Below are 23,201 nucleotides of genomic sequence, written 5' to 3' on the forward strand. Positions count from 1 at the left end.
CCAGTAATTGTTAGTATGTGCCTTCTTGAGAACTGTTATTTTCTTCAAAGCTAATTTATGGAGAAGGGGAAAAAAAAAGACCTGTGTAAATCACATATATTTGTGAAGCATAATTACTTTATATGTTGCCAGTGGGGATAAAAATAATTATAATGATAGCTACATTTATTGAGGTTTTGAGGCCAGGTTCTGTGCTAATTGCTTTATATAATTTATCTCAATCTCTACAACTCTCTTGAGAAGATAAAGTCTTTATCTCTATTTTATAAATGAAGAATCTGGGCCTTTGAGAGCCTAAATCACTCGCCCAAAGGCACACAGCTAGTAAGTAGTGAGCCAGAATTAATGTCTATAATAAAGTGGATTGTTTCAGTTGTACTAGTTAGCTATTACAGCACAAAAATGATCTTAACTAATTACAAGGATTGCCCTTTCTGTTGAAAAATTAAGTGTGCCTAGGAGTTCCTGTCATGGCGTAGCAGAAACAAATCCCACTAGGAGGCATGAGATTGTGGGTTTAATTCCTGGCATTGCTCAGTGGGCTAAGGATCTGGCATTACCGTGAGCTGTGGTATAGGTGGCAGATTCGGCTTGGATCCCACATAGCTGTGGCTGTGGCATAGGCTAGCGGCTACAGCTCCAGATTGGACCCCTAGCTTTGGGACTTCCATATGCTGTGGGTGTGGCCCTAAAAAAGACAAAAATAAAGAAATAAAGCAAAATGTGCCTTGGAATAATCCACTGATCTGGACTATTTTTTTTCCCTCTTCTTTTGCAGTGATCCTGAGCAGCTAAAGAAAGAACTAAATGAACTATTTAGTGCTATTAAAGAACATTTTCTCCAGCCAGAAAAGTATAACATGAAGCCAAAAGAGGGGTAAAATATCCCAGACTTGGGGCATAATTACATTTACCTACAATTAAGATGAACTTGATTTCTTAAGCAATATTTTCGAGGGCCAAATAATTTAAACTACTGCTACCAGTATTTATATTTTCTGAATAGACCTACATTCCGCCTTGTTTTATGTTTGAACTTTAAGGGAGATAAAGAAAGATGGCCAAATCTAACAAACCAACATTCCTATTAAAAGGTTGAGCCTAAATTTTAAATGACAATTTAAAAACTAACTCGTGGAGTTGCCCTTGTAGCTCAGCGGTAACAAACCTGAATAGTATTCTTGAGGGTGCGGGTTTGATCCCTGGCCTCGCTCAGTGGGTTAAGGATCCGGCATTGCTGTGAACTATGGTGTAAGTTGCAGACATGGCTCAGATCTGGCGTTGCTGTGGCTGTGGCATAGGCCAGCAGCTGCAGCTCTAATTCAGCCCCTAACCTGGGAACTTCCACATGCTGTGGGTGTGGCCCAAAAAAGCAAAAAATGAAATAAAATAAAAATAACTTTCAAAAATATATTGCAATTAATATGCTTTTACTAGAATAAATACCAAATATGTCTCTTCTCTAAAATGCATCTTTTGTATAATTGAAACAGTCAGAAAGCCTATACAGTTATTAAATTCTGGGCTGTGGTATCTAGAATAGCCACTTTTATATACATGTATATTTATGTTTCTCTCAATTGCTGAGAAAGTAAAATGAACAGATCAAATCATGTTTAGGGAAAATAACAATTCACAGGAAACTGTAACATGGAGCAAAAGATACTTTAAAGAGAAGTTTTAGGCTTTTCGACAGAACCCTTTTTAGTTCTAATAATGAACCATGATATGTTGTGTATGTGCTAGGGGGAAAAAAAAACAGGTTAACCATCTGTTAATATTCTTTTTAAATCTCTTTAAATCTTGAATCAAACAATTGGTTATTTTAAACTTGCAGAGTAGATTATTATAGTTTTTTTGCTTTGGCTCAATGTAGTGCAGCTCTTAGTCCTGAGGCAGCAAGGACTATAAGCAATAACTACCTGACCTTGATATTTTTCCCCTCATTCTTACGTGTTCACTATCTACAACTAGACTTTTCCAAGCTCCTAATTTAATCTGTACCTCCTTCTAATTGATGGCCTTATAACCTTCCAAAATGACCTCTTGAGTACCCAGGACCTAGGACCAAACTGTGCTTTTTATATATTTTATGTATTTTGTGTGATTTTCTATTTTTAAAGCAAATAATTGCCTATTGTTATTATTAACAGTTTCAGATCAATGAACAATGACAGTACTACTGACAATCATGTTTTGAATGTAAGGAATGTTTGTATATCTTGGGGATACATAGTTTCTGCACTACCAAAACAATATTTGATAATTCTATCAGCTGCTTCATTGTAAGAATCTATATTTATTTTTGTTTGTTAATGTTTCCTAGTCTTCAACTGTACTCTGGAAAAAAGAAATGGTAGATCTGTATCCTCTCCATAAACTTTTTTTTTTTTTGAGCACGTGAATTGTGCCCCATCGCAGAGTTTGTTTCTGGAAATTCGAAGGTGACAAAGACCCAGTCCTGCTTGATGGAGTTCAGGGTCTAACTGGAGGGCTAATATGTAACTCTAATACGTACAAATTCTGTAATAAAGTTATCTGCAAAATACTCAGAGTTGAGAATTGTGAGAGAGGAATCCATTGTGCCCAGAGGAAGCTTCGCCTTTGGGAATAAGTAGTGCTGAAGATGGAGGAGAAGGGCTTCTAGGCACCGAGCACAGCATCAGCTAAAGTGTGCAGGTGCGGGATGCGTGGAGTCACAGAGGGAGGTGGGGCGATGGTGACACAGAACCCAGATGTAAACATCAGGACCATCACACGTCTCTGCCAACCCCGGGAGCAGATGATTCAATTGGACCTAGAGATCCTCCTCAGTTTCTCACTAAATATTTCTTGACTTTTCCTTGTTATTATAGGATGCAGGGTAGCAAGGTGTGGCACATAAAGCTTGCAACATCAGGCCTCTGCATTCTAATCTTGGTCCACTGGGAACCAGTTCTGTGACCTTGGTCAGGTCACTTCACCTCTCGAAGTCTCATTTTGTTCTTTTTTAAAAAGTTTATTTATTTATTTATTTTTAGGGCAGTTCTAGGTTCACTGCAAAATTGAGAGGAATTAGAGAGGCCCCCCCATCCCCCCGCCCCCACATACACGTAGCCTCCTCCCTTACCAACACCCCCTACCTGAGGGACGCATTTGTTACTACTGATATACCTAAATTAGCAGCGTCGTTATCTTCCGAACTGTGGAAACAGGAAAAAGATCAGTGGGTTGCCATAGGTTCAAGGGGAGGCAGGGATCAACGGGCAGAGCACAGAGGATTTTTATGGCAGTGAAAAATACATATGTTCTGTTTGATATTATAATAGTAAATACATGTCATTATACATTTGTTCCAAACCATAGCATGTACAACAGCAAGAGGGAACCCTAAAGTAAGCAGTGGACTTTGGGTGATAATTCTGTCTTTTTTTTTTTTTTTTTTTTAATGAAGAGATTTTAATAAATGGTCTCTGAGGTCATTCCATGTTGCAGGTCTTTAAATTATATAAAAATCTATTAAGGGCACCAACAGCGATAATAAATCATTGGCAATTCTCTTTGGCAGAATGCATAACCAGCCTTCTTATAAGACCTAACATCTGAGATGGGGGAAAAACACTTTGTACCAAAGAGACAAGGCAACCTCCTGTCCGTATCCTCCCTCACCTTGCAGCCTGAAGGGAGGGGGTGCTGCAGCTGGGGAGGAGGAAGGCAGAACCACATGCAGATGCCAGGAAGGGTTCTGCTGGGGAGTAAGGCAGTGATGGGGACCGAGCGTTGTCATAGCTGCCCCTCTGTCTTCTCACAGCTAAACCTGCTTGGGGAAGACCACCCATTCCTAGTGCAGAGGTGGCATCCCATTTTCTCTTGGTGCCACAAGAACAAACCCCAAATTGTCTGAGAGGAGGAAATGCAGGACGGCTGTTTTGTTTTTTTTTTTTCTTCGTGGTGTATCTGTGAAATAACAGTTAGCCCTCTTTCTTTTAAGAAATATTGGCAGTACCTGTCATTAATTTACCTCATCGATTTAATTTAATCATGCTGCTAAGGAAAGCATTGTTATTTCATGCCATTGAAAACACGGTTTTAAAATAAATGCTTTCAGGAACAAAGCAAATGCATGTGTCCTACTTTGAAGGTATTTTGAACAAAATGGCATCTAAATTGTTTATAATTTCTGCTTCCTAAAGGACTTTATCCTCAGAGCTATTTCTGCATGCATTCATCTGATTAAGTCAAGCTTGAATTTTTGTTATGAGCCAGGCTCTTTGCTGGATACCGATGATAAACATGCAATTGTGATCTCAGACTCTGTCTAGCAGAGGAAACCCACCTGTACACAGATAATTGCTGCATTGCAACAGTCAAGTATTTGAACTATGGGCAAGCAGCTCTCTATCTTCATTTGGACTTGCCTCTTAAAAGAACATGAAGTTCAGATTCCTAACATTTTTTGAAAAACTTTATGGCCATACCTGTGGCATTTGGAAGTACTAGGGCCAGGGATTGAATCCAAGCCACAACTGCAGCACCACCAGTTCCTTTGACTCACTGCACCAGGCTGGGGATCAAACCCGAGCCACTGCAGTTGGACTCTTTTTTTTTTTTTTTTTTTTTTTTTTTTGTCTTTTTGTCTTTTTTGTTGTTGTTGTTGTTGTTATTGTTGCTATTTCTTGGGCCGCTCCCACGGCATATGGAGGTTCCCAGGCTAGGGGTCGAATCGGAGCTGTAGCCACCGGCCTACGCCAGAGCCACAGCAACACAGGATCCGAGCCGAGACTGCGACCTACACCACAGCTCACGGCAACGCCGGATCGTTAACCCACTGAGCAACGGCAGGGACCGAACCCGCAACCTCATGGTTCCTAGTCGGATTCGTTAACCACTGCGCCACGACGGGAACTCCTGCAGTTGGACTCTTAACCCACTGCTCCACAGTGGGGACTCCCGCAAATTCCTAACCTTTTTGTTCAAAACCGTTTGACTCTGGGAGGTCGTTTGCATCCTATTTTCCTGCATCATCCCTTTGTTCCATTTTTGCTGCCTGCATATTTGTGTAGAGCAATTCAAATATTGAAAGCAGGACATCACACTCTCAGGCAGATGGGAAGCAACGTTTAAAATAATGCCACTTCCTCTGTAGACTCTCCATCTAAGCAAAGTGCAGTAGCTACTTATATTCACCAGAGGAGAAAGACAGCTATCTGGAGAGGCAAAGTGACCTCTGACATGACCTCACGGTGAGCAGGGTGCAGAGCAGTGTTGGGGAATCTGGTTTCTATTGACCTGGCTCCCTCATGTAGGTCTCTGAAATTAAAAATTTTAAAACAGCTAGGGGCCACTTCTGGTTGGCATCCGGTGAGAGGTACTTTGGTGTTGGGCACAAACCTGCTCCCGAATGGAGTTCGGCGCACAGACCAAAGAGCCAACTCCGGGTCAAATAAGCGTTTGAAACCATTTCAAAATGGCATTGTGCAACTTCCAAAGGGAAGTTGGGTTGCAGTGTACAGAGATGACAAGACCTGATTGTGTCCTTAAAATACATCGTTCGGAACTATTTCACTTTAACTATTTTTTTAAAAATCTCAAAGGGGGCAAGGGTGCAGTGGAGCTCTGTCTTTGAGAAGTGTTCTTAAAAGTAAACTGTAGCTGGAGGCTTGAGCTAACTCTCCTTGACTGGTTTGGCTGGCTTCCTTGTTTGTTTGTTTTTTTTCTCCTAAATTAGTTCATCCCCTGAGGTGTAATCCTTGAGTCTCTGCCCTCTGAAGGCATCTTTCTGCTCAAGGCTGTAATGTCCGAAGCAAGGGACTACAGGCTTCTCTCCCGAGTTCCGATCCTGTATTACCACCTGCCGCCTTGGGCCTTGGGCGTTCCTACTCAGATGTCCTCAAATTGCATTCAGCCCCAAGTCACCTTTTGCTCTTCAGTCAGTTCCCTAGCTGCCCTCTCTCCAATTCTGTACATCACCCCTTCAAAACACCTGCCTGGGGAGCTCCCACTGGGTCAAGAAGGTCAGTGATCCAGCTTGTCTCTGTGGAGACGCCAGTTCCCAGCCCAGCACAAGTGGGTTAAGGATCTGGCATAGCTGCAGCTATGGAGTAGGTCGAAGCTTCAGCTTGGATTCAATCCCTGACCCAGGAACTTCAGCCTTGGGGGCAGCTGAAGAAGGAAAACGAACAAAAAAACACCTGCCCAGAACCTTTGATGATTTGAATATTTGACATTGTAAACTTAGGGAAAATTTCAAACGTATACAAAGAATAGTACAATGGGCCTCTAAGTGCCCAGCACCCACTATGGCAAAATCTCCCTCGGTCCCCATCCTTCTAACAGGCAATTCTGATGGAAATCCCAGACCTGTCATTGTATCTAAATATTTCAGGATGTATCTGTAAAAGAAAAGGATATAGTCACTCACACACACACACACCAGCATACTACTATTATCACATTTTTAAAATATTTACAATTCTTAACATCATCAATTATCCAGCATGCAAATCTCCCCATTCGTCTCATGTGTTGTTCTTTCCTTGAATCAGAGTTCGTCTAGTGTCCACTTACTGTGTTTAGTTGATAGGATAGGTCTCAAAATCTCTTGTAATCTATAAGGTCCTTATCAGTTTTTTTCCTTTATTAATTTATTCCAAATGACTAAATCATTTGTCCCATAGGGTTTCCCACATTTTGAATTTTGCTAATTGCCTCCTCATGATGTATTTCACGTTTGCCTGGGCTTTGCCTTTCCTGTAAAGGGGTGTGGAAGAAGAGAAGCCATCATTCTGGTTTGATTTTTTGGTGATACATGATAGAAGGGGGAAGGTTAACACTCCCACTGTCTAGTTGTTTTCCAAGTGCCATGGACTAGTTATCACTGGTCAGTTTGCCCACTCCTGCTCTGCCCTGTAGAGTAAAAGGGGAATCAGGTACATGGCAATGGGGTTCCGTTAAAAAGAGGGATGAATGGGAGTATCTGGCATCACATGCACAATTCTGCAAGATGGATGGCTGGAGGCAGGCCTCCCACAGAAGGGGGCAGGAGGAGCTGGTGGGCTATTTCAGACAGAACTCGCTCATGTAGCTCACATCATCCTTGAAAGCCTATGTGATGCTCTCCGAAAGCTCGCTTAGGCTTCAGTGGTTCAGAAAAAGGGATTTGTTACACCTTTGGGTTTTGCTGGGTTTTTGTTGCTGTTGTTATGTTTGTTTGTTGCCATGCTCGTGGCATGTGGAACGTCCTGGGCCAGGGATGGAACCGATGCCACAGCTGTGACTGAGCTGCTGCAGTGACAACGCAAGGTCCTGAACCTGCTGCACCACAGGGAACTCCACCTTTAGGTTCTTAGTGATTCCTTTTAGTTGATTACTTGCTTGTTCTGGAACAAAATGTTATTTTTGTGTCGAGTTACGAAGACAGACAAACAAAGGGAGAAATGTGAACAGCAAGAATGCAGGGAGAGAGTTGCTAAAGGCTTTGCTTGAGTGGACCGGCTACACCATGGCTATGACCACAAGGCAGAGGAAGTAGGAACATCTTCCTTCAGACAGCGTGTGCTCTGGTGTGCAACCCAGGATGGGAACCAGGATCTTTGTTGACAAGATTTCAAGAGACTTAATTGAGGTTGAGTTTGTGCCCCTGCTTAAGAAGGGTGGTCTCATTAGAGATATACATCGTATGTCTGTTCTCCAAGAGTATGCACTTAGCCCCCTCTGTGGAAAGGATGCTGGACAGAAAACTTAAAGTTGTGTGATGCCCTGGAGTATGCATTTGTGTGGCAAGCAACAAAAACCAGTTTCACCAAGTGAGGCAAAGAAAAAGATTCTGAAAGAAGTCTGGGAAGTCACCTAGATTTTAGCCACTGGTGTTCTCTGTCATGTATCCTTTGTCATCAATATCATCTCAATCATCAAAAACAAAATGCCATGAGGGTTCTGTTTCTTTGAGAATCACCAGTGAGCAGCCCAAGCCAGAGGCTGATGAGTGGAAACCTAAGTCACAGTTGAATGGGCTGACCTTGCAGATGAAGCAGTGCCCCCGTTTGTGATCAAGGTATATGTTTTCTTTGGAAGCATCCTGACTAGCTCAGTGATGAAAGGAGCATTGAACTTTCTGAATTTAGAAAACAAAAGGATGAAGAAGTTGAAATCATCTGCACCTGCTCCCAAAAAGTTGCACCTTGTGCACTGGGTTCTGCGTGGTTTTCATCCCCTCGTTAGAAGAAGAACGTGTAAGTCACTTCCAATTCTTGGCGAACATAACAGCAGTGAATAGCATTGTATGTGTGGGTCTCTTTAAAATTTTCCCTCTCATTCTAGTATAGGATAGACAGCTAAATACTTTCTTGTTGAACGGGTGGATGAGATGATCTAGAACACTTCATAAATTTAAGAACGCTTCATAAATTGCAAGGTGTTGAGCATTACCATCTTCGGATAAAGAACCAGTTAGATCTATCAACTGTTTCAAAATCACCCATTCAGTATCGCATCTCTGTTCTAGAAAACAAGTATCTTTTTGCTGCCTTCATTTCCCAGATGGTGCTAGTGATTGTTAAGAAGGGAAAGAAGGAGTTCCCATCGTGGCGCAGTGGTTAACGAATCCGACTAGGAACCATGAGGTTTCGGGTTCGGTCCCTGCCCTTGCTCAGTGGGTTAACGATCCGGCGTTGCCGTGAGCTGTGGTGTAGGTTGCAGACGCGGCTCGGATCCCGCGTTGCTGTGGCTCTGGCGTAGGCCGGTGGCTACAGCTCCGACTCGACCCCTAGCCTGGGAACCTCCATATGCCGCGGGAGCGGCCCAAGAAATAGCAACAACAACAACAACAACAACAACAAAAAAAAAAAAAAAAGAAGGGAAAGAAAAAAAATACCATTTCTGGCTTGTGCCCACTACAACCTATTGGAGTTACAGGTGTAGGCTCCATAGCTAGACTATCTGAGTTTCAATTCCAACTCCATTACTTTCTTTTTTCTTTCTTGGCCACTCAGCAGCATATGAAAGTTCCCAGGCCAGGGACTGAATCCGAGACACAGGTACAGCCTGTGCCACAGCTGCAACAATGCTGGATCCTTAACCTGCTGTGCAACAGTGGGAACTCTTCTCTCCTTTTTTTTTTTTTTTTTCCTTATGGCCACACCCGTGGCACACGGAAGATGGGGGCAGGGGTTGAATAGGAGCTGCAGCTTTGGTCCAGAACACAGCCACAGCAACACCAGAACAACCACACCTGGACTGACACTGCAGCCTGTGGCAATGCCAGGCCCTCGATCTAGAGGGAGGGCAGGGATGGAACCCTCATCCTCGCAGAAACAAGATTAGGTCCCCAACCTGCTGCTGGGCCACAACGGGAACTCCCATTACTTTCTAACGATGTGATTTTAGACAAATTTCTTAACATCTCTAAAACCTCAATTTCCTTGTTTGTGATGGGGGTGAAATCCCATCATTTGTTGCAAAATAATTGTTAATGACATTTCAATTGTCTTACCATAGAGGACACTAATTAAGTGGTGATTAGAGAGAAATTTAACTGTGTCAGCAGGAAGGTATTAGAGAAAACACACCTGGGAGATTAGGCCCCATGGCTGACATGAAGATGGACCCATTATCTGGACCCATTATCGTTCCTGCCTATAGGAGACAGAAATTTGGGGATGTGAGACTCAAATAGGACTGATGGGGACTATTGAAGAAAATATAGATTAATTATTTTGTAATCTTGAAATGTAATCTTTCTAACTGCGACTCAAGTTTTAAAGAAAGGATTGAAAATTTTGTCCACATTAAATAAAATCTTCTGTGACAAACTGGGCAAAAATGTTTGCAACTTGTATCACAAATGGTTTATCTCCCTAACATACGAAGAGCCCCTAGATAGCGATACAAAAAAATCAACAACCCAATAGAAAACAGGGCAAATGATATGAAAGATAAATCACAGAAGGAAGCACAAATGACTCTTAAATATGTTTGTTAGTGCCTAAGATATTTTTTCCTTTGTTTCCTGTGTCATTTTAATTATACATTCAATTTCTACTTTTTTGTAGTTACCCTTTAGTCTTAACATGTGTATTTTCTTAATTAAGTCTAAAGTTACTATCTCCAGCCTCCACTCAAACAATACAGAAAGTTTAATTTTTGCTTAGATAGAAAACTTAAAAGGTATAGAAGGTATATATAGAGTGAAATCTCTAATCTGCTGTTAGTCACAGCCATTCAGTTTCTTTGAAGAAAGGCAGTCATCTTTGCCAATTTCAAGTGTATCCGTCTAGAGATCTTGTATATAAAACAATGATGTAATGGATTCTTTCGACTTGATTTATTTTATCCAAATGGTAGGCCATGTACACACAGTTCCGCGCTCTGCTTTTTTCACTTACTGGTTAGGAAAGAGTGTTTTGATAGTTGCAGTTATTCTCTGCCTTCTTCTCTGTAGATGGAGCATGTGAGAAATTCACATATATTGTTATAACCCACAGACATGCAGTAGTTGTTAATGAAGAAAAATCTGACTCATATAGAAATTCATTTATTTTATATCACACCCAAAAATATATTTCAATAGCCAAGTAACATTTCAATGTATAGGCGGAATGTAATCTATTTAATCATTTCCCCTCTTGATGGGTATTAAAGTTGTTTCTAACAGGCTGTCCCAAGCTCCCAGCACCGCAGCGGTGAAGAACTTCATCACAGATGGTTTTACAGACCCTGTAAGATAACCACCCACTTTTTAAAAACCCTTCGAAATAATTATTTTTAAGTTTTTTTCCAGTTTTATTGAAATTTAACTGGCATACAGTACCGCAGAGGTTTCAGATGTGCAACGTAATGATTTGACTTAGATACATTATGAAATGTTTACCACAATGAATTTAGTGAACATTCATCATCTCATCAAAACCATTATCTGTGAAAGTCAATGGTTATGTAGATTCACCCAACTCTTTACTGTCTTTACGATTTTGATTCATCTGTTGTAATTTTTCTTGCTGAGGTACTTGTTTTTTTGGCTGTGCTGGCAACATGTGGGAGTTTCCGGGCCAGGGATGAAACCAGTGCCATAGCAATGACAATGCTGAGTCCTCAACCTGGTTAGCCACCAGGGAACTCTTTTTTTTTTTTTTTTTGGCCACAGTGTACAGCAGCTTGATGTGGAGTCTCAGCTCCCAGACCAGGGATTGAACCCGGGCCACAGTGGTAAAAGTGCTGAACCTTAACCACCAGGGAACTCCCACTGAAGCAAATATTTTAGAGCTAGTTTTAGTCTTGGCCTGAAAATCTTGTTAGTCCCCCTCATTCCTTAGTAATAGTTCTGCCAGGTAAAGGGCTCAAAGTTGATATTTATGTTTCCTGGCACTTTGAAGTCACTGTTGAGTTATATTCTTGCCTTTTTTGTTTCTGACCAAAAGTGTGCTTTTCCTTCAGCTGTCATCCTTTTGTATACAGTTTTTTGGTTTTTTTATTTTCCTTGCTGATTGCTTTTTAAAGTCCTGGGGTTTTTTTGGATGGGGGTTGTTTGTTTGTTTGTGGTTTGTTTGGTTGGTTGGTTTTTTCCTTTTCTGGCTGCCCGTTGGTACATGGAGTTCCCCAGCCAGGGGTTCAGATCTGAACTGCAGCTGTGACCCAAGCTGCAGCTGCAGCAACACCGGATCCTTAACCCATTATGCCGGGCCAGAGATCGGGCCAGAGATCGAACCTTCCACCCAGCGCTCCCAAGATGCTGTTGATCTCATTGAACCATGGCAGGAACCCTCATGTTTTTATTAAGGTGTAAAATATATGCAATAAAGTGCACAAAATTTTAAATATACAGCTCAGTGCCTTTTTGGATTTTATACATCTGTGTAACCATGACGATATAAAACGTCCATTATCCCAAAGGGTACCCTTGTGTCCTCCACTCTGGGAACCTTTCCCCCAGCCCCCAGAGACAACCGCTCTTTAATAGCTAACACCACGGATTCGTTTTTCCTGTTCTTGAACTTCATATAAGCGGAGTTGTATCTTTTGCTCAGTATTTGATTGCTTCAATTTTTTTTTTTTTTTTTGCTCTCGATGTTTTGCCATTATGAAATTAAGTTGCTGTATTCATTGTTTTTCATTTCTCTATCTCTGAGTTGCCTTCTCAGCTGGAACTGAAGCTATCTTCCAGTTCACTAACCTCTCATTAGCTTTTTCTAATCTATTTGAGCCTTCTTTGGAATTTCAAATTTCAATGTTTTTGTTTTTTTAAAAAAATTTCTAGTAGTTCTGTTTGATCTTTCTTCTTCGAGTCTTTCTCATCTTTATTATTAGTGTCCCATTCCATCTTCTCGGTTCCCATTTTTGGGTTTTATTTATGAATAACTTTTAATATGCCTGCTTTAGCTTGTTTAGCTTTTATTTATTTATTTATTTATTTATTTAGTCTTTTTGTCCTTTTAGGGCCGCACCCTCAGCATATGGAGGTTCTCAGGCTAGGAGTCTAATCAGAGCTACCTGCCAGCCTACACCACAGCCACAGCAACACAATATCCTAGCTGCGTCTTCAACCTACACCACAGCTCACGGCAACACTGGATCCTTAACCCACTGAGCAAGGCCAGAGATTGAACCCACAACCTCGTGGTTCCTAGTTGGATTCGTTTCCTCTGCACCACGAGGGGAACTCCTTGTTTAGCTTTTAATATGCTCGTTCAGTTTCTTCCATAAAGCTCTTGAGATGCCGTTTCTTCAGTTTGTTGTGTCTTGACTGTCCCACACAGTGGAATTGTTTTCTAATGCTTGTGAACTTTCTTGTTTTTATTTTCAGCAGTTTTTTTTTTCTTTCTGTTTTCATTTCTTTTAATTTGTGGGAGTCCCTGGAGCCTTATGTTGTAAAAATATTCTTATGAGGCCATTTTATATTTACTTCTGCAAAGTCCCAGGGGTTTCACTGTTTTGTTGCTGCTGTAGTTGCTGCTGTTGGTTTTTTAAACTATTTTTTGTTGTTGTTTTGTGCTCCTACTTGAAATTAGTAATCGCTTTGCATACCTATAATTACAGTTATTAGTTATAAGATACTATTTATATGTGGTTATAAAGAATGCATTTTTTTTTTTTTTTTTTTTTTTTTTAGGGCCATACTGGTGGCCTATGGAAGTTCCCAGGCGAGGGGCCGAATCTTTTTATTTTTTTATTTTTTTTTGTCTTTTTGTTGTTGTTGTTGCTATTTCTTGGGCTGCTCCCGCGGCATATGGAGGTTCCCAGGCTAGGGGTCTAATTGGAGCTGTAGCCACCGGCCTACGCCAGAGCCACAGCAACGCGGGATCCGAGCCGCATCTGCAACCTACACCACAGCTCACGGCAACGCCGGATCATTAACCCACTGAGCAAGGGCAGGGACCGAACCCGCAACCTCATGGTTCCTAGTCGGATTCGTTAACCACTGCGCCACGACGGGAACTCCAAGAATGCATTTTGAAAAGACTTGTACATATTTACATCTAGTAACCTAGCGCTACCCAAAATATCTATACAAATTTATCTTAAAATTCATATGGAAGAGTAAAGGTGTTACTGAGTCCAAGCTGGTACTGCTTGCTGCATGACAGACAATAAATCCATGGTTGGGGCAAGGAATCACAGCTTTATTCAGAAAGCCAGCAGGCTGAGGAGATGACCAGCGCCTCAAAGAACCATCTTACCTGAGTTAGAATTCAGGCTTTTATACTAAAAGGGAAAGGGCTGTGGTTAGTTGGTGCAAATTTCTGGCGTCACAATCCTTCGCTCTCGCAGCTGTCCATGTAGGTCAAGTCACGATGTTGCTGGAAACCTCCAACAAGGCAAAGGCTGTTCTCTGTTCTGTAATTTTTAATCTGTATATTAATGAGAAAAGGTTATACCTTTAAAGGTCAGAGCCTTGAGTATGGGCTATCCTGTATATTTCAAGCTATGGGGCAGATTCTGTACTTGTAACAAAAGCAATAGAATACAAAGGTTAAAGTAAAAGAAGCATGCAATTTGGAGGCTGATTGGTTCTTTCCCTGTTACAAAGGGCCACAGTAAATAAGATAATACTGAATCTCTTGCATTTCTGCACCTCTCCTGGGCAGATTCACTGACAGCTATTTGTCTGGACTATGTTTTCAAAGATGTTCGTACAGCTAACAGCTTTGGAAGACAGAGATGGTATCTCCCTCTAGGGCATAGGGAAGATCTGTTTGATGTCTAGGATTTTTAAGAAGTCTGCTTGCTACCATCCTCCTTTAAAGTTTGAGGCTTCCTAAGCCTCACAATGATGTGCATAGCACTCAGCTCATCTCTTCCATGTCACATGTGGAACTTGAAGACAAGCATAGCTGAGGGGAACAAGCATAGCTGAGGGGAACGTGAAGCTTATGCTGCCTGCTGTGCTGTGAGCAGTAAGGTCCTTGGCCTCTGACTCACCAGCTTCTCATGTCTTCTTCTTGTATCCATGAATCAGTGACAAGGCTAACTCGTTAGCTTGCAAATAGATAAATTCTCAGACTCTTCACAGTTCGTAACAATAAAGAGAAGGGAATGGTGCTACCAAATATTAGGATTTATTATAAAGATACACAATAAATAAATTTGGCGGAGATACGGACAAATAAACCAATGGAAAGAAATAAAAACACATGTTTATAAAAGAAATTGGTATATGATCAACATGGTATAAGTCTGTATAGAAAGAATTATTGAGTAAAAAGTTCTGGAACAATCAGCTATCCAGATGCAAAAAGTAAAATCAGATCCCTACCTCAAACCATATTCAAAACCATATGGGAAAGTAAATTGCAGTTGGATTCATGATCTAAATATGGAGTTGTTTTTTTTTGTCTTTTTGCCATTTCTTGGGCCGCTCCTGCAGCATATGGAGGTTCCCAGGCTAGGGGTCGAATCGGAGATGTAGCCGCTGGCCTACGCCAGAACCACAGCAACGCGGGATCCGAGCCGTGTCTGCAACCTACACCACAGCTCACGGCAACGCCGGATCGTTAACCCACTGGGCAAGGGCAGGGACCGAACCCGCAAGCTCATGGTTCCTAGTCGGATTCGTTAACCACTGCGCCACGACATGAACTCCTAAATATGGAGATATTTTTAAAAATTTAGAAGAAATTTACAACATTGTAAATCGATGATATTTCATTTAAAAAATTTTTTTAAAAACCTCCTGTTGGAAGCTAAAAAAATTTTTTTTAGAAATTAATTGTAGATTTTATGATATCATGACAGATTAGGATTTCTTAAAATACACAAAAAGCCCAAAGCATAAAGCAAGAGTCAACCACATTTATATAATAAAAGCCATTATAAACAGGATTAAAAGACACCTAAAATCTAGGAGAAGATATTTGTAGTACTTCTAGCAAAGTTACTGATGAGTTTTTATGTTACTTTTATTAGATTTGGATCCTACACCCACTCGTGAGCATAAATCCACTCTTCATACATGCATGTGACACAGGTTTGGCGTTTGGATCTCTGATCATGAACTCACTCTCCCCACCTCTGAACCCCAACCCCATCCCCACGCAGTGTCTCAAGCACACCACAAGCTTCCCTGATCCTGGGTTGTTTTTTTTTTCCCAAGTTTCCTTTTCACAGAGGCTCCTTTTTATGGGTATTGAATACTACCAGATAAGACAAGACACCATGAATAAGAATAAGAGACTTGAGAGAATTCCTTTTGTGGCTCAGCAGTGAATGAACCCAGCTAGGCTCCATGAGGATGCGGGTTCGATCCCTGGCCTCGATCAGTGGGTTATGGATATGGCGTTGCTATGGCTGTGGTGTAGGCCAGCAGCTGTAGCTCCAATTCGACCCCTAGCTTGGGAACTTCCATATGCTATGGCTATGAACCTAAAAAGAAGAAAAAACCAAACACAAACAAAACAAAAAACCAAAACAACAAAACCAAAAAAAAAAAAAAATCAAGACTTGAAAAAAACAATCTAATAGAACTTTTGGGGGAGAAAAATTTTTAAAAATAGAGACAACTAGGTCAGTTCCAACTCCCCACCTCCTATCAGTTTGGGGCCGTATTTCCAGTCACCCTTGTGGGATGTGTGTGTGTGTGTGCGCGCGCGTGTGTTTTTAATGTTAAACCCCAGCCCCTGAGGCCCACACCTGGTCTCATACCTTCCTGAAGCCATGGCTGCTTTCTGCTCTTCTCAGTTTAGGAGGAAATTTTTTTTAATACCTAGGAAATTTTCCTTTCTTTGGAGTTCAACTATACATTTAAAAATTTCTGTTGTTTTTTATCTAGCATTAATGACCATTTGAATTGCGAGTCTCCATCACACTGGCACCGGCCACACACTGCCAGAGCTGGCCCAGCCCTGACTGCCTTTCCCCCCACCCCACCCTACCCCCGCACCCCGCTGGCTCCCCTCATTTGGGGAGAACTGGACTCGAAGGAATTTTGATAGACTTTTAGGTTCTTAAATGTTAACTTGAAAAATGTGACTGTCTTTGGAGATGCCTCCCTGTCCTTGCAGGGAAAACCTTGACCATTTAAAAGAGAAACATGTTTCCTTCCAGCTTTTTCTTTACAGCAGTCATTAAGCTGCTTCTGAAGCAGTACAAATGCTGAATTCCTAGTTTCCCAAAAGATTGGGGTTATTTGAAATAGCCTGTTAGGTTAGCATACTGTTCTCTCTCCAGAGAGATAGGAGAGGAAAGAAAGCTGAAAAGATCCGCAGAAGGAAAGCAGAGGAATTGCAAGGCTGAAATATAATAATGATGGCAGCTCTACTACAGGGCAGATTCTGTTCTAAGTATTTTACCTTTATTAGCTCATTAATCCCGTTGACAACATTGTAGGGTAAGTACTGTTCTTTTAATCCCTGTCTCTTGAGTGGAGACACTGAGAACCAAAGGAAGTCAATTAAGTACTTTGCCTAAATTTACAAAGTGAGGCAGTGGCCACCTAAGGCTGGTCAGTGTGCCAGGAATGGGGTCTTTCTTCCAAGGACCATTCACAGCTAAAGGAGCTTCTGTGATTCTGGAATGTTAAAGAGAAATTTTACACAGACCTGTGGAGCCTCGTCAATTGTTACAGGAAGGAATGAGTTGTGATGTTTGGTAGGTGACTCGGAGGTCCAGGTGTAATCTCGTAGTGTGCCAAACCGAACTGGGGTCTTGAAGCCCGAGATGGGTAATGTGACACTACGAATATTCCTGCAACTCAAAAGAATTTCTCTGGGTACTAAGAATAGTTGTAGATGTTATCTTAACACAGTAAATTAATCTTGGAGTACTCCGGCGGGATATGGGAAAATTGCCAGGAACCACAGATGTGAAAAATACATTACCCACTTGTAGTAGTTAGCTTTTGCTGTATAAGAAACCACCCCAAAAATGAGTGGCTTAAGGCAACAGCCATTAAGTTAGCAAGTCCCTTGGGTTGGCAATGTGGCCTGCACTGAGATATGCAGTTCTGCTTTGGGCCACGATTGGCTGGGCTTGATTGGGGCTCACTGATATATTTGTAGGATGAAGAGTAGATAAGAGATGAATGAAAGAATTATCAAGAGGTATCAGGGCCTTGGAGTTCCTGTCGTGGTACAGTGGAAACAAATCCGACTAGGAACCATGAGGTTCCAGGTTCAATCCCTGGCCTTGCTCAGGGGGTTAAGGATCTGGCATTGCCGTGAGCTGTAGTGTAGGTTGCAGACAAGGCTCAGATCCCGCATTGCTGTAGCTGTGGTGTAGGCCGGCGGCTACAGCTCCAATTAGACCCCCAGCCTGGGAACCTCCATATGCCGCAGGTGTGGCCCTAAAAAAAAAAAAGAAAGAAAGAAAAAAGAAAAAAAAAGAGGTATTGGGGCCTAGATAAAGGTAACTTGGAATTATAAGGAAACCAAATAGTCTTTTTATTTTTCCTTCCTTATTTCCCCCCTCCCTGCCTCCCTCCCTCCTTGCCTTCTTTCTTTTCTTTTCTCATCAAGTTCTGATTTAATATTGAGGAACAACGCTAGCTCTGTCCCATATGCATCTTTTTTTTTTCTTTTTTCTTTGTTTTTTGTCTTTTCTACGGCCACACCCATGGCATATGGAGGTTCCCAGGCTGGGGGTCTAATCAGAGCTGTAGCTGCCAGCCTACACAACAGCCACAGCAACGCCAGATCCAAGCTGCGTCTGCAACCTACACCACAGGTCACAGCAATGCCAGATCCTTAACCCAGTGAGCGAGGCCAGGGATTGAACCCGCAACCTCATGGTTCCTAGTCAGATTCATTTCTGCTGCACCACGACAGGAACTCCATATGCATCTAATTTTAATACAAATGAGATATCCCAGAATAAAGAGAAGAAATAAGCTTTATTTTTAAAACAAAGACTTTGCCCATTATAAAATAATGTGTTCATTATAGATAATGAGGAAATATAAAAATGTGAAAATTCAATGAAAATAATCATTCCTGTGCCCACCTGTAAAATTGAAATTAAAGAAGTAGTGAATACAGAAGAAACAGAACATTATAAATCAACTATAATAAAATTTAAAAAAAAAGAAATAGAGTTTGCGGCAAATTGGGGTGTCTTCTTCAGGGAGAGTGAGCCTGTTCCAAACTGGTTTTCCAAATCAATATTTTTGTTTTTTTTTTTTTTTGGCTTTTTGCTATTTCTTGGGCCGCTCCCGCGGCATATGGAGGTTCCCAGGCTAGGGGTCGAATCAGAGCTGTAGCCACCAGCCTATGCCAGAGCCACAGTAACGTGGGATCTGAGCCGCATCTGCAACCTACACCACAGCTCATGGCAACGCCGGATCCTTAACCCACTGAGCAAGGGCAGGGACCGAACCCGCAACCTCATGGTTCCTAGTCGGATTCGTTAACCACTGCGCCACGACAGGAACTCCCCAAATCAATATTTTAATAAAAATACTCGAAAAGTCTAGTTGGCTGACAACATGGCATCGGAACACCTTCCTTTTGCCTGGTTCCCATGATGCAACATCTGCGGAATGGTAAAAATGTCACAGAGCCCAAGTCCACCCGTCTAGCCTTCTTTTCTCTTAAAGAGCTGGTGGAAGAGGCCACATGGCCGTGGGCAAAGTTGCAGGGGACACTTAGAACCTCCTCTCTCCTTGCCTGATGGTGAAGGTCGTCAAGAGAACGCGACCTCTGGTTGACTTGTGAGCTGGACCAAGGCAATCGGAGGCTCCTCACCCCCTCCTCTCTCCGTGGAATGTGCATTCCCCCTGCTGTCCCCAAACAAGACACTCCTACAAGGACACAGCCCTGAGATAGAGATGTGTTCTAGAGAACCATCTGGATAAAAAGCAGGACTGAATCCAGGTAAGGCCTCTACACTGACTTGTAAGATTCTGATGAGTGGGTACAGAGATCTGCTGGTCTTGCGGCCCCCAACCCAGCCGCTCTGTACGTTCCCTTGCTTATTAAAACTCCACCTGCCCATCCGGAGCGACCTGCCTCTTTCTTTGGTCTCTCGTTGCCCTTGCATTTGAGGCCATTTTGTGAACCGACACTGCTGAAGCAATGCCTTCCTGTTTAGCCTGCCTTCTTGTCACTGTCAAAATTGTTCTCTCCAAAACAAGGGCCTTCCGACTGCCTGATTTCCCCACATTCTCCTTGACTTCCCAGGAACACTTCACCTGCAATCAAAGTTTCTTCAATGATTGCAGAGTGCAGAGAGTCAGGGAACTTGAATGGAAAATGAAAAACAATTTTTAAAACTACCTTCAACTGCTTTGGTTCTGGTTTGAACCAACATTTAGATTTTCCTTCGATTATGAATGCAGGCACAGACCACAAAATTTCATCAGGCCCCACGACTCTGCCGTTAATAGAAACCACCCATGTTCATGTCACATTTCAGTCACCATGGGTCTCTCAGACTATCATGTATACTCATCACTTCAAAATCACGGTAATTATTAGACCCATGGCCAGATTTTGTTATTTAATACGTTAATAATGAAGCACATATTAACCCCTAATCTGATAACATGTTTTGCAAATGTTTTCCCCTATTCTATGGGTTACCTTTTCATTTTGTTGATGGTTTTCTTTGCTGTGAAGAAACTTATTAGTTTGATGTAGTAATTTTTCATTTTTAGATAATTGAAATTTTTTTTTTTTTTTTTTTTGTCTTTTCAGGGCTGTACCTGTGGCATATGGAGGTTCCCAGGCTATGGGCCTAATCAGATTTGTAGCTGCCGCCCTACACCACAGCCACAGCAGCTGCAGATCTGAGCAGTGTCTTCGACCTACATCACAGCTCACGGCAATGCTGGTTCCTTAACCCACTAAGTAGGCCAGGGATTGAACCCACAACCTCATGGTTGGATCCCTTTCTGCTGCACCATGGTGGGTACTGTGAAAAATATTTTTTAAGAATAGTATTACTAGGAGTTCCTGTTGTGGCTCAGTGGTTAATGAAACCCACTAGGAACCATGAGGTTTCGGGTTCAATCCCTGGCCTCGCTCAGTGGGTTAAGGATCCGGCATTGCTGTGACCTGTGGTGTAGGTCACAGACGGGGCTCGGATCTGACATTGCTGTGGCTGTGGCATAGGCCAGCAGCTGTAGCTCCAATTAGACCCCTAGCTTGGGAAACTCCATATGCCGCAGGTGTGGTCCTAGAAAAGACAAAAAAAAAAAAAAAGAATATATATATATATAGTAGTTCTTGGCATTCCTACTGTGGTGCAGAAGGTCAAGAATCCGACTGCAGCAGCTCTGGTTGTGTCAGAGGCCAAGTTCCATCCCAGGCCTGTGCAGTGGGTTAAAGTATCTGACATTGCCACGGCTGTGGGATAGGTCCCAGCTATGGCTTGGATTCAGTCCCTGGCCTGGGAACTTCCATATGCCACAGGTGTGGTCATAAAATAAAATAAAAATAAAATAAAACTACTTTTGATGTGCAAAAATTCATGAAATTCCAGTGGCAGTGTCTACATTCACTAGAACACAGCTACTCATCTGCTTCCCTGTTGTTGTGGCTACTTTTGCACAACAGTGACAAAACTGAAAGTTGGGACAGAGACAGAATGGCCTGCAAAGGCTAAAATAGTTAGTGAATGGGCCTTTAAGAAAGGTTTGTTGACCTTGAATTAGAAGAGCATAAAGGTTCTGAGGACATGGACAAAGTCTCATATTTTTTTCCATCACTTAAGTGCCTTCCCTAAGTCCAAGGAAAGAATCACTAATTGACAAATCGCTCTACTGGTCGAAAGACTCTTCTAAGCCCTTTGTATTCACACATGCCAATCTGGGAATCTTGGTAAATTCTACCTCTTAATTTTTTTCTCTAAGCTTTGAATTTAAGGATTCAAGTTCTTTTACTTTGAATAATAGGAGGACTTCATCTCACATTTTATATTTAGCAACAAGAAAATGAGAAGAGGGCCGAATGTCTCCAGCTCAGCTTTACTGTTAAAGGAAATTACTAAGGAATGAAGCAAGCTCCCACTATAATGCTGTTGCACAATATGAATTATTAGGCAATAGAAAAAGCGATCAAAAGGAGGGAAACCTGCAGCCCATTAATTTAGTATGCACTGGTCAAGAGAACCTGGATTCAGTGCATTGGACACTCCCTCAAGCTAAAGGGGTCAGAGAGCCCGGCAGAAAGCATTGGCCTCCCAGAGAACACCTCGCAACAACGAAGTTTATTCTGAAAGCCAGGGAAATAACCAGACTTTCCTTATGTCTTCTTAAAAAACAGCACAACTCTGTAAAATATTACCCTCAAAAAGAGTCATTTTTAAAAGCCAGTGGTACAGCATAGAGAGAAAGAATTAGGTTTAGAGGCAGAACATCTAGGTTAAAATTCCAGTGTCTCCCCCACAGGTTTTCTGCCTTGGGAACATGCAAATGCTCTAAGCCTAAATCTCTTCATGGATATAATGAGGCAAAGTGGGTAAAGAACACTTACCTTTGAGGGCTAATGAGATTGGGTAAGATGAGAAGTCAGTTACAAAGTGCTCTGCACCCACCATGACCTGGCAGACGACAGGGAGCTGATGATGCATGAGAGCCCAGGGCAGGGTGGAGCTGGAGGCTGTGCCAGCGAGTTGATTCGTCCTTTGTGTGGTCATTTGTTCTTTCATTCGCTCATTTATCCATTCATGTCTGCCACACCCCAGGAATGACTAAAGGGGGCTTAAATGTATATAAAGGCAACAAAAATTTAACAATAAGTAAATAGAGAGTTCTCTTCATGGCTCAGCGGAAACAAATCCAACTAGTATCCACGAGGATGCAGGTTCAATCTCTGGCCTCGCTCAGTGGGTCAGGGATCTGGTGTTGCTGTGAGCTGTGGTGTAGCTCTCAGATGTGGCTTGGATCCTGAGTTGCTGTGGCTGTGGCATAGGCCAGAAGATGTAGCTCTGATTCAACCCCTAGCCTGGGAACTTCCATATGCCACAGGTACAGCACTAAAAAGCAAAAAAAAAAAAAAAAAAAAAAAAAAAAACAAAAAACAGTAAGTAAGTAAATAAGTGGGACTAAAGGAAGAGAAAGTAGATGAGGTTAACTGAAACTAGGAGTCAGGTAGAAAACCAGTGCTTCCAAGACTTTGTTTTTTTTTGTTTGTTTGTTTGTTTTTAGGGCCACACTCTCGGCATATGGAGGTTCCCAGGCTAGGGTTCAAATCAGAGCTTTAGCCAATGCCCTATACCACAGCCATAGCAACATCAGATCCAAGCCATGTCTGCGACCTACACTGCAGCTCACAGCAACGCCGGATCTGTAACCCACTGAGTGAGGCCAGGGATTGAACCTGTGTCCTCATGGATGCTAGTCAGACTCGTTTCCACTGTGTCATGACGGGAACTCCTAGAATTTCTGAACCAGTGAAATCTCCCCTGAAACTGGGAACTGATGGGCATGCTATTGTGTTCTTTTGTCAGGTAAGGACATTATGAAACAAAACAAAAATGATAAAACAAAAGCTCCTATCACCGATGCTCTACCATTATTTCATAAGGAGAAAGCCTTTCTTTTGTTAATATCTACAAAGTAGGAATCGTAGGATATAGAAAAGCCCAGTTAATTTTATGAAGTTATACACTGTTATTCATATTTTGTCCTGGGTGGATAAAAACTGGCATAAGCTGGCAAGGACTTAGAAAGGATACTTGTGACTTTATACAAAATGAGCTTGATACCTGCCAAGCAATGGACCCCTTGTGTCCATTAGTCAGCCCAGGGATGGAGATAAAACTAGTTCTACAAGGGAAGAAAAGTTATTCCTGGTAGA

General features: G+C 42.0%; 1 protein-coding gene and 1 long non-coding RNA gene across 2 annotated transcripts in view; one reads left to right on the forward strand and one right to left on the reverse strand.

Moving 5' to 3' along the window:
* PGM2 (phosphoglucomutase 2) overlaps positions 1-2,548 on the forward strand; it is a 35,277-nt gene extending 32,729 nt beyond the window's left edge. Inside the window, exon 14 of the mRNA XM_003128910.5 lies at positions 779-2,548. Coding sequence (XP_003128958.2) covers positions 779-881 — 103 coding nt within the window. The 3' untranslated portion in view covers positions 882-2,548. The remainder of the gene's footprint in view (positions 1-778) is intronic.
* Positions 1,966-8,834, reverse strand: LOC146400386 (uncharacterized). The gene is made up of 2 exons (XR_014812307.1): positions 4,886-8,834; positions 1,966-4,564 (listed from the first exon to the last, which is right to left on the reverse strand). It is a non-coding gene; the product is annotated as an uncharacterized LOC146400386 (long non-coding RNA).
* Between the last annotated feature and the right edge of the window lie 14,367 nt (positions 8,835-23,201).

This window comes from Sus scrofa, chromosome 8, assembly GCF_054392235.1.
Source record: "Sus scrofa isolate SSC_HxYL_T2T_F1_AM1 chromosome 8, Sscrofa_HxYL_maternal_Yorkshire_Landrace_v2.0, whole genome shotgun sequence".
NCBI classification, from domain to species: Eukaryota; Metazoa; Chordata; class Mammalia; order Artiodactyla; family Suidae; genus Sus; species Sus scrofa.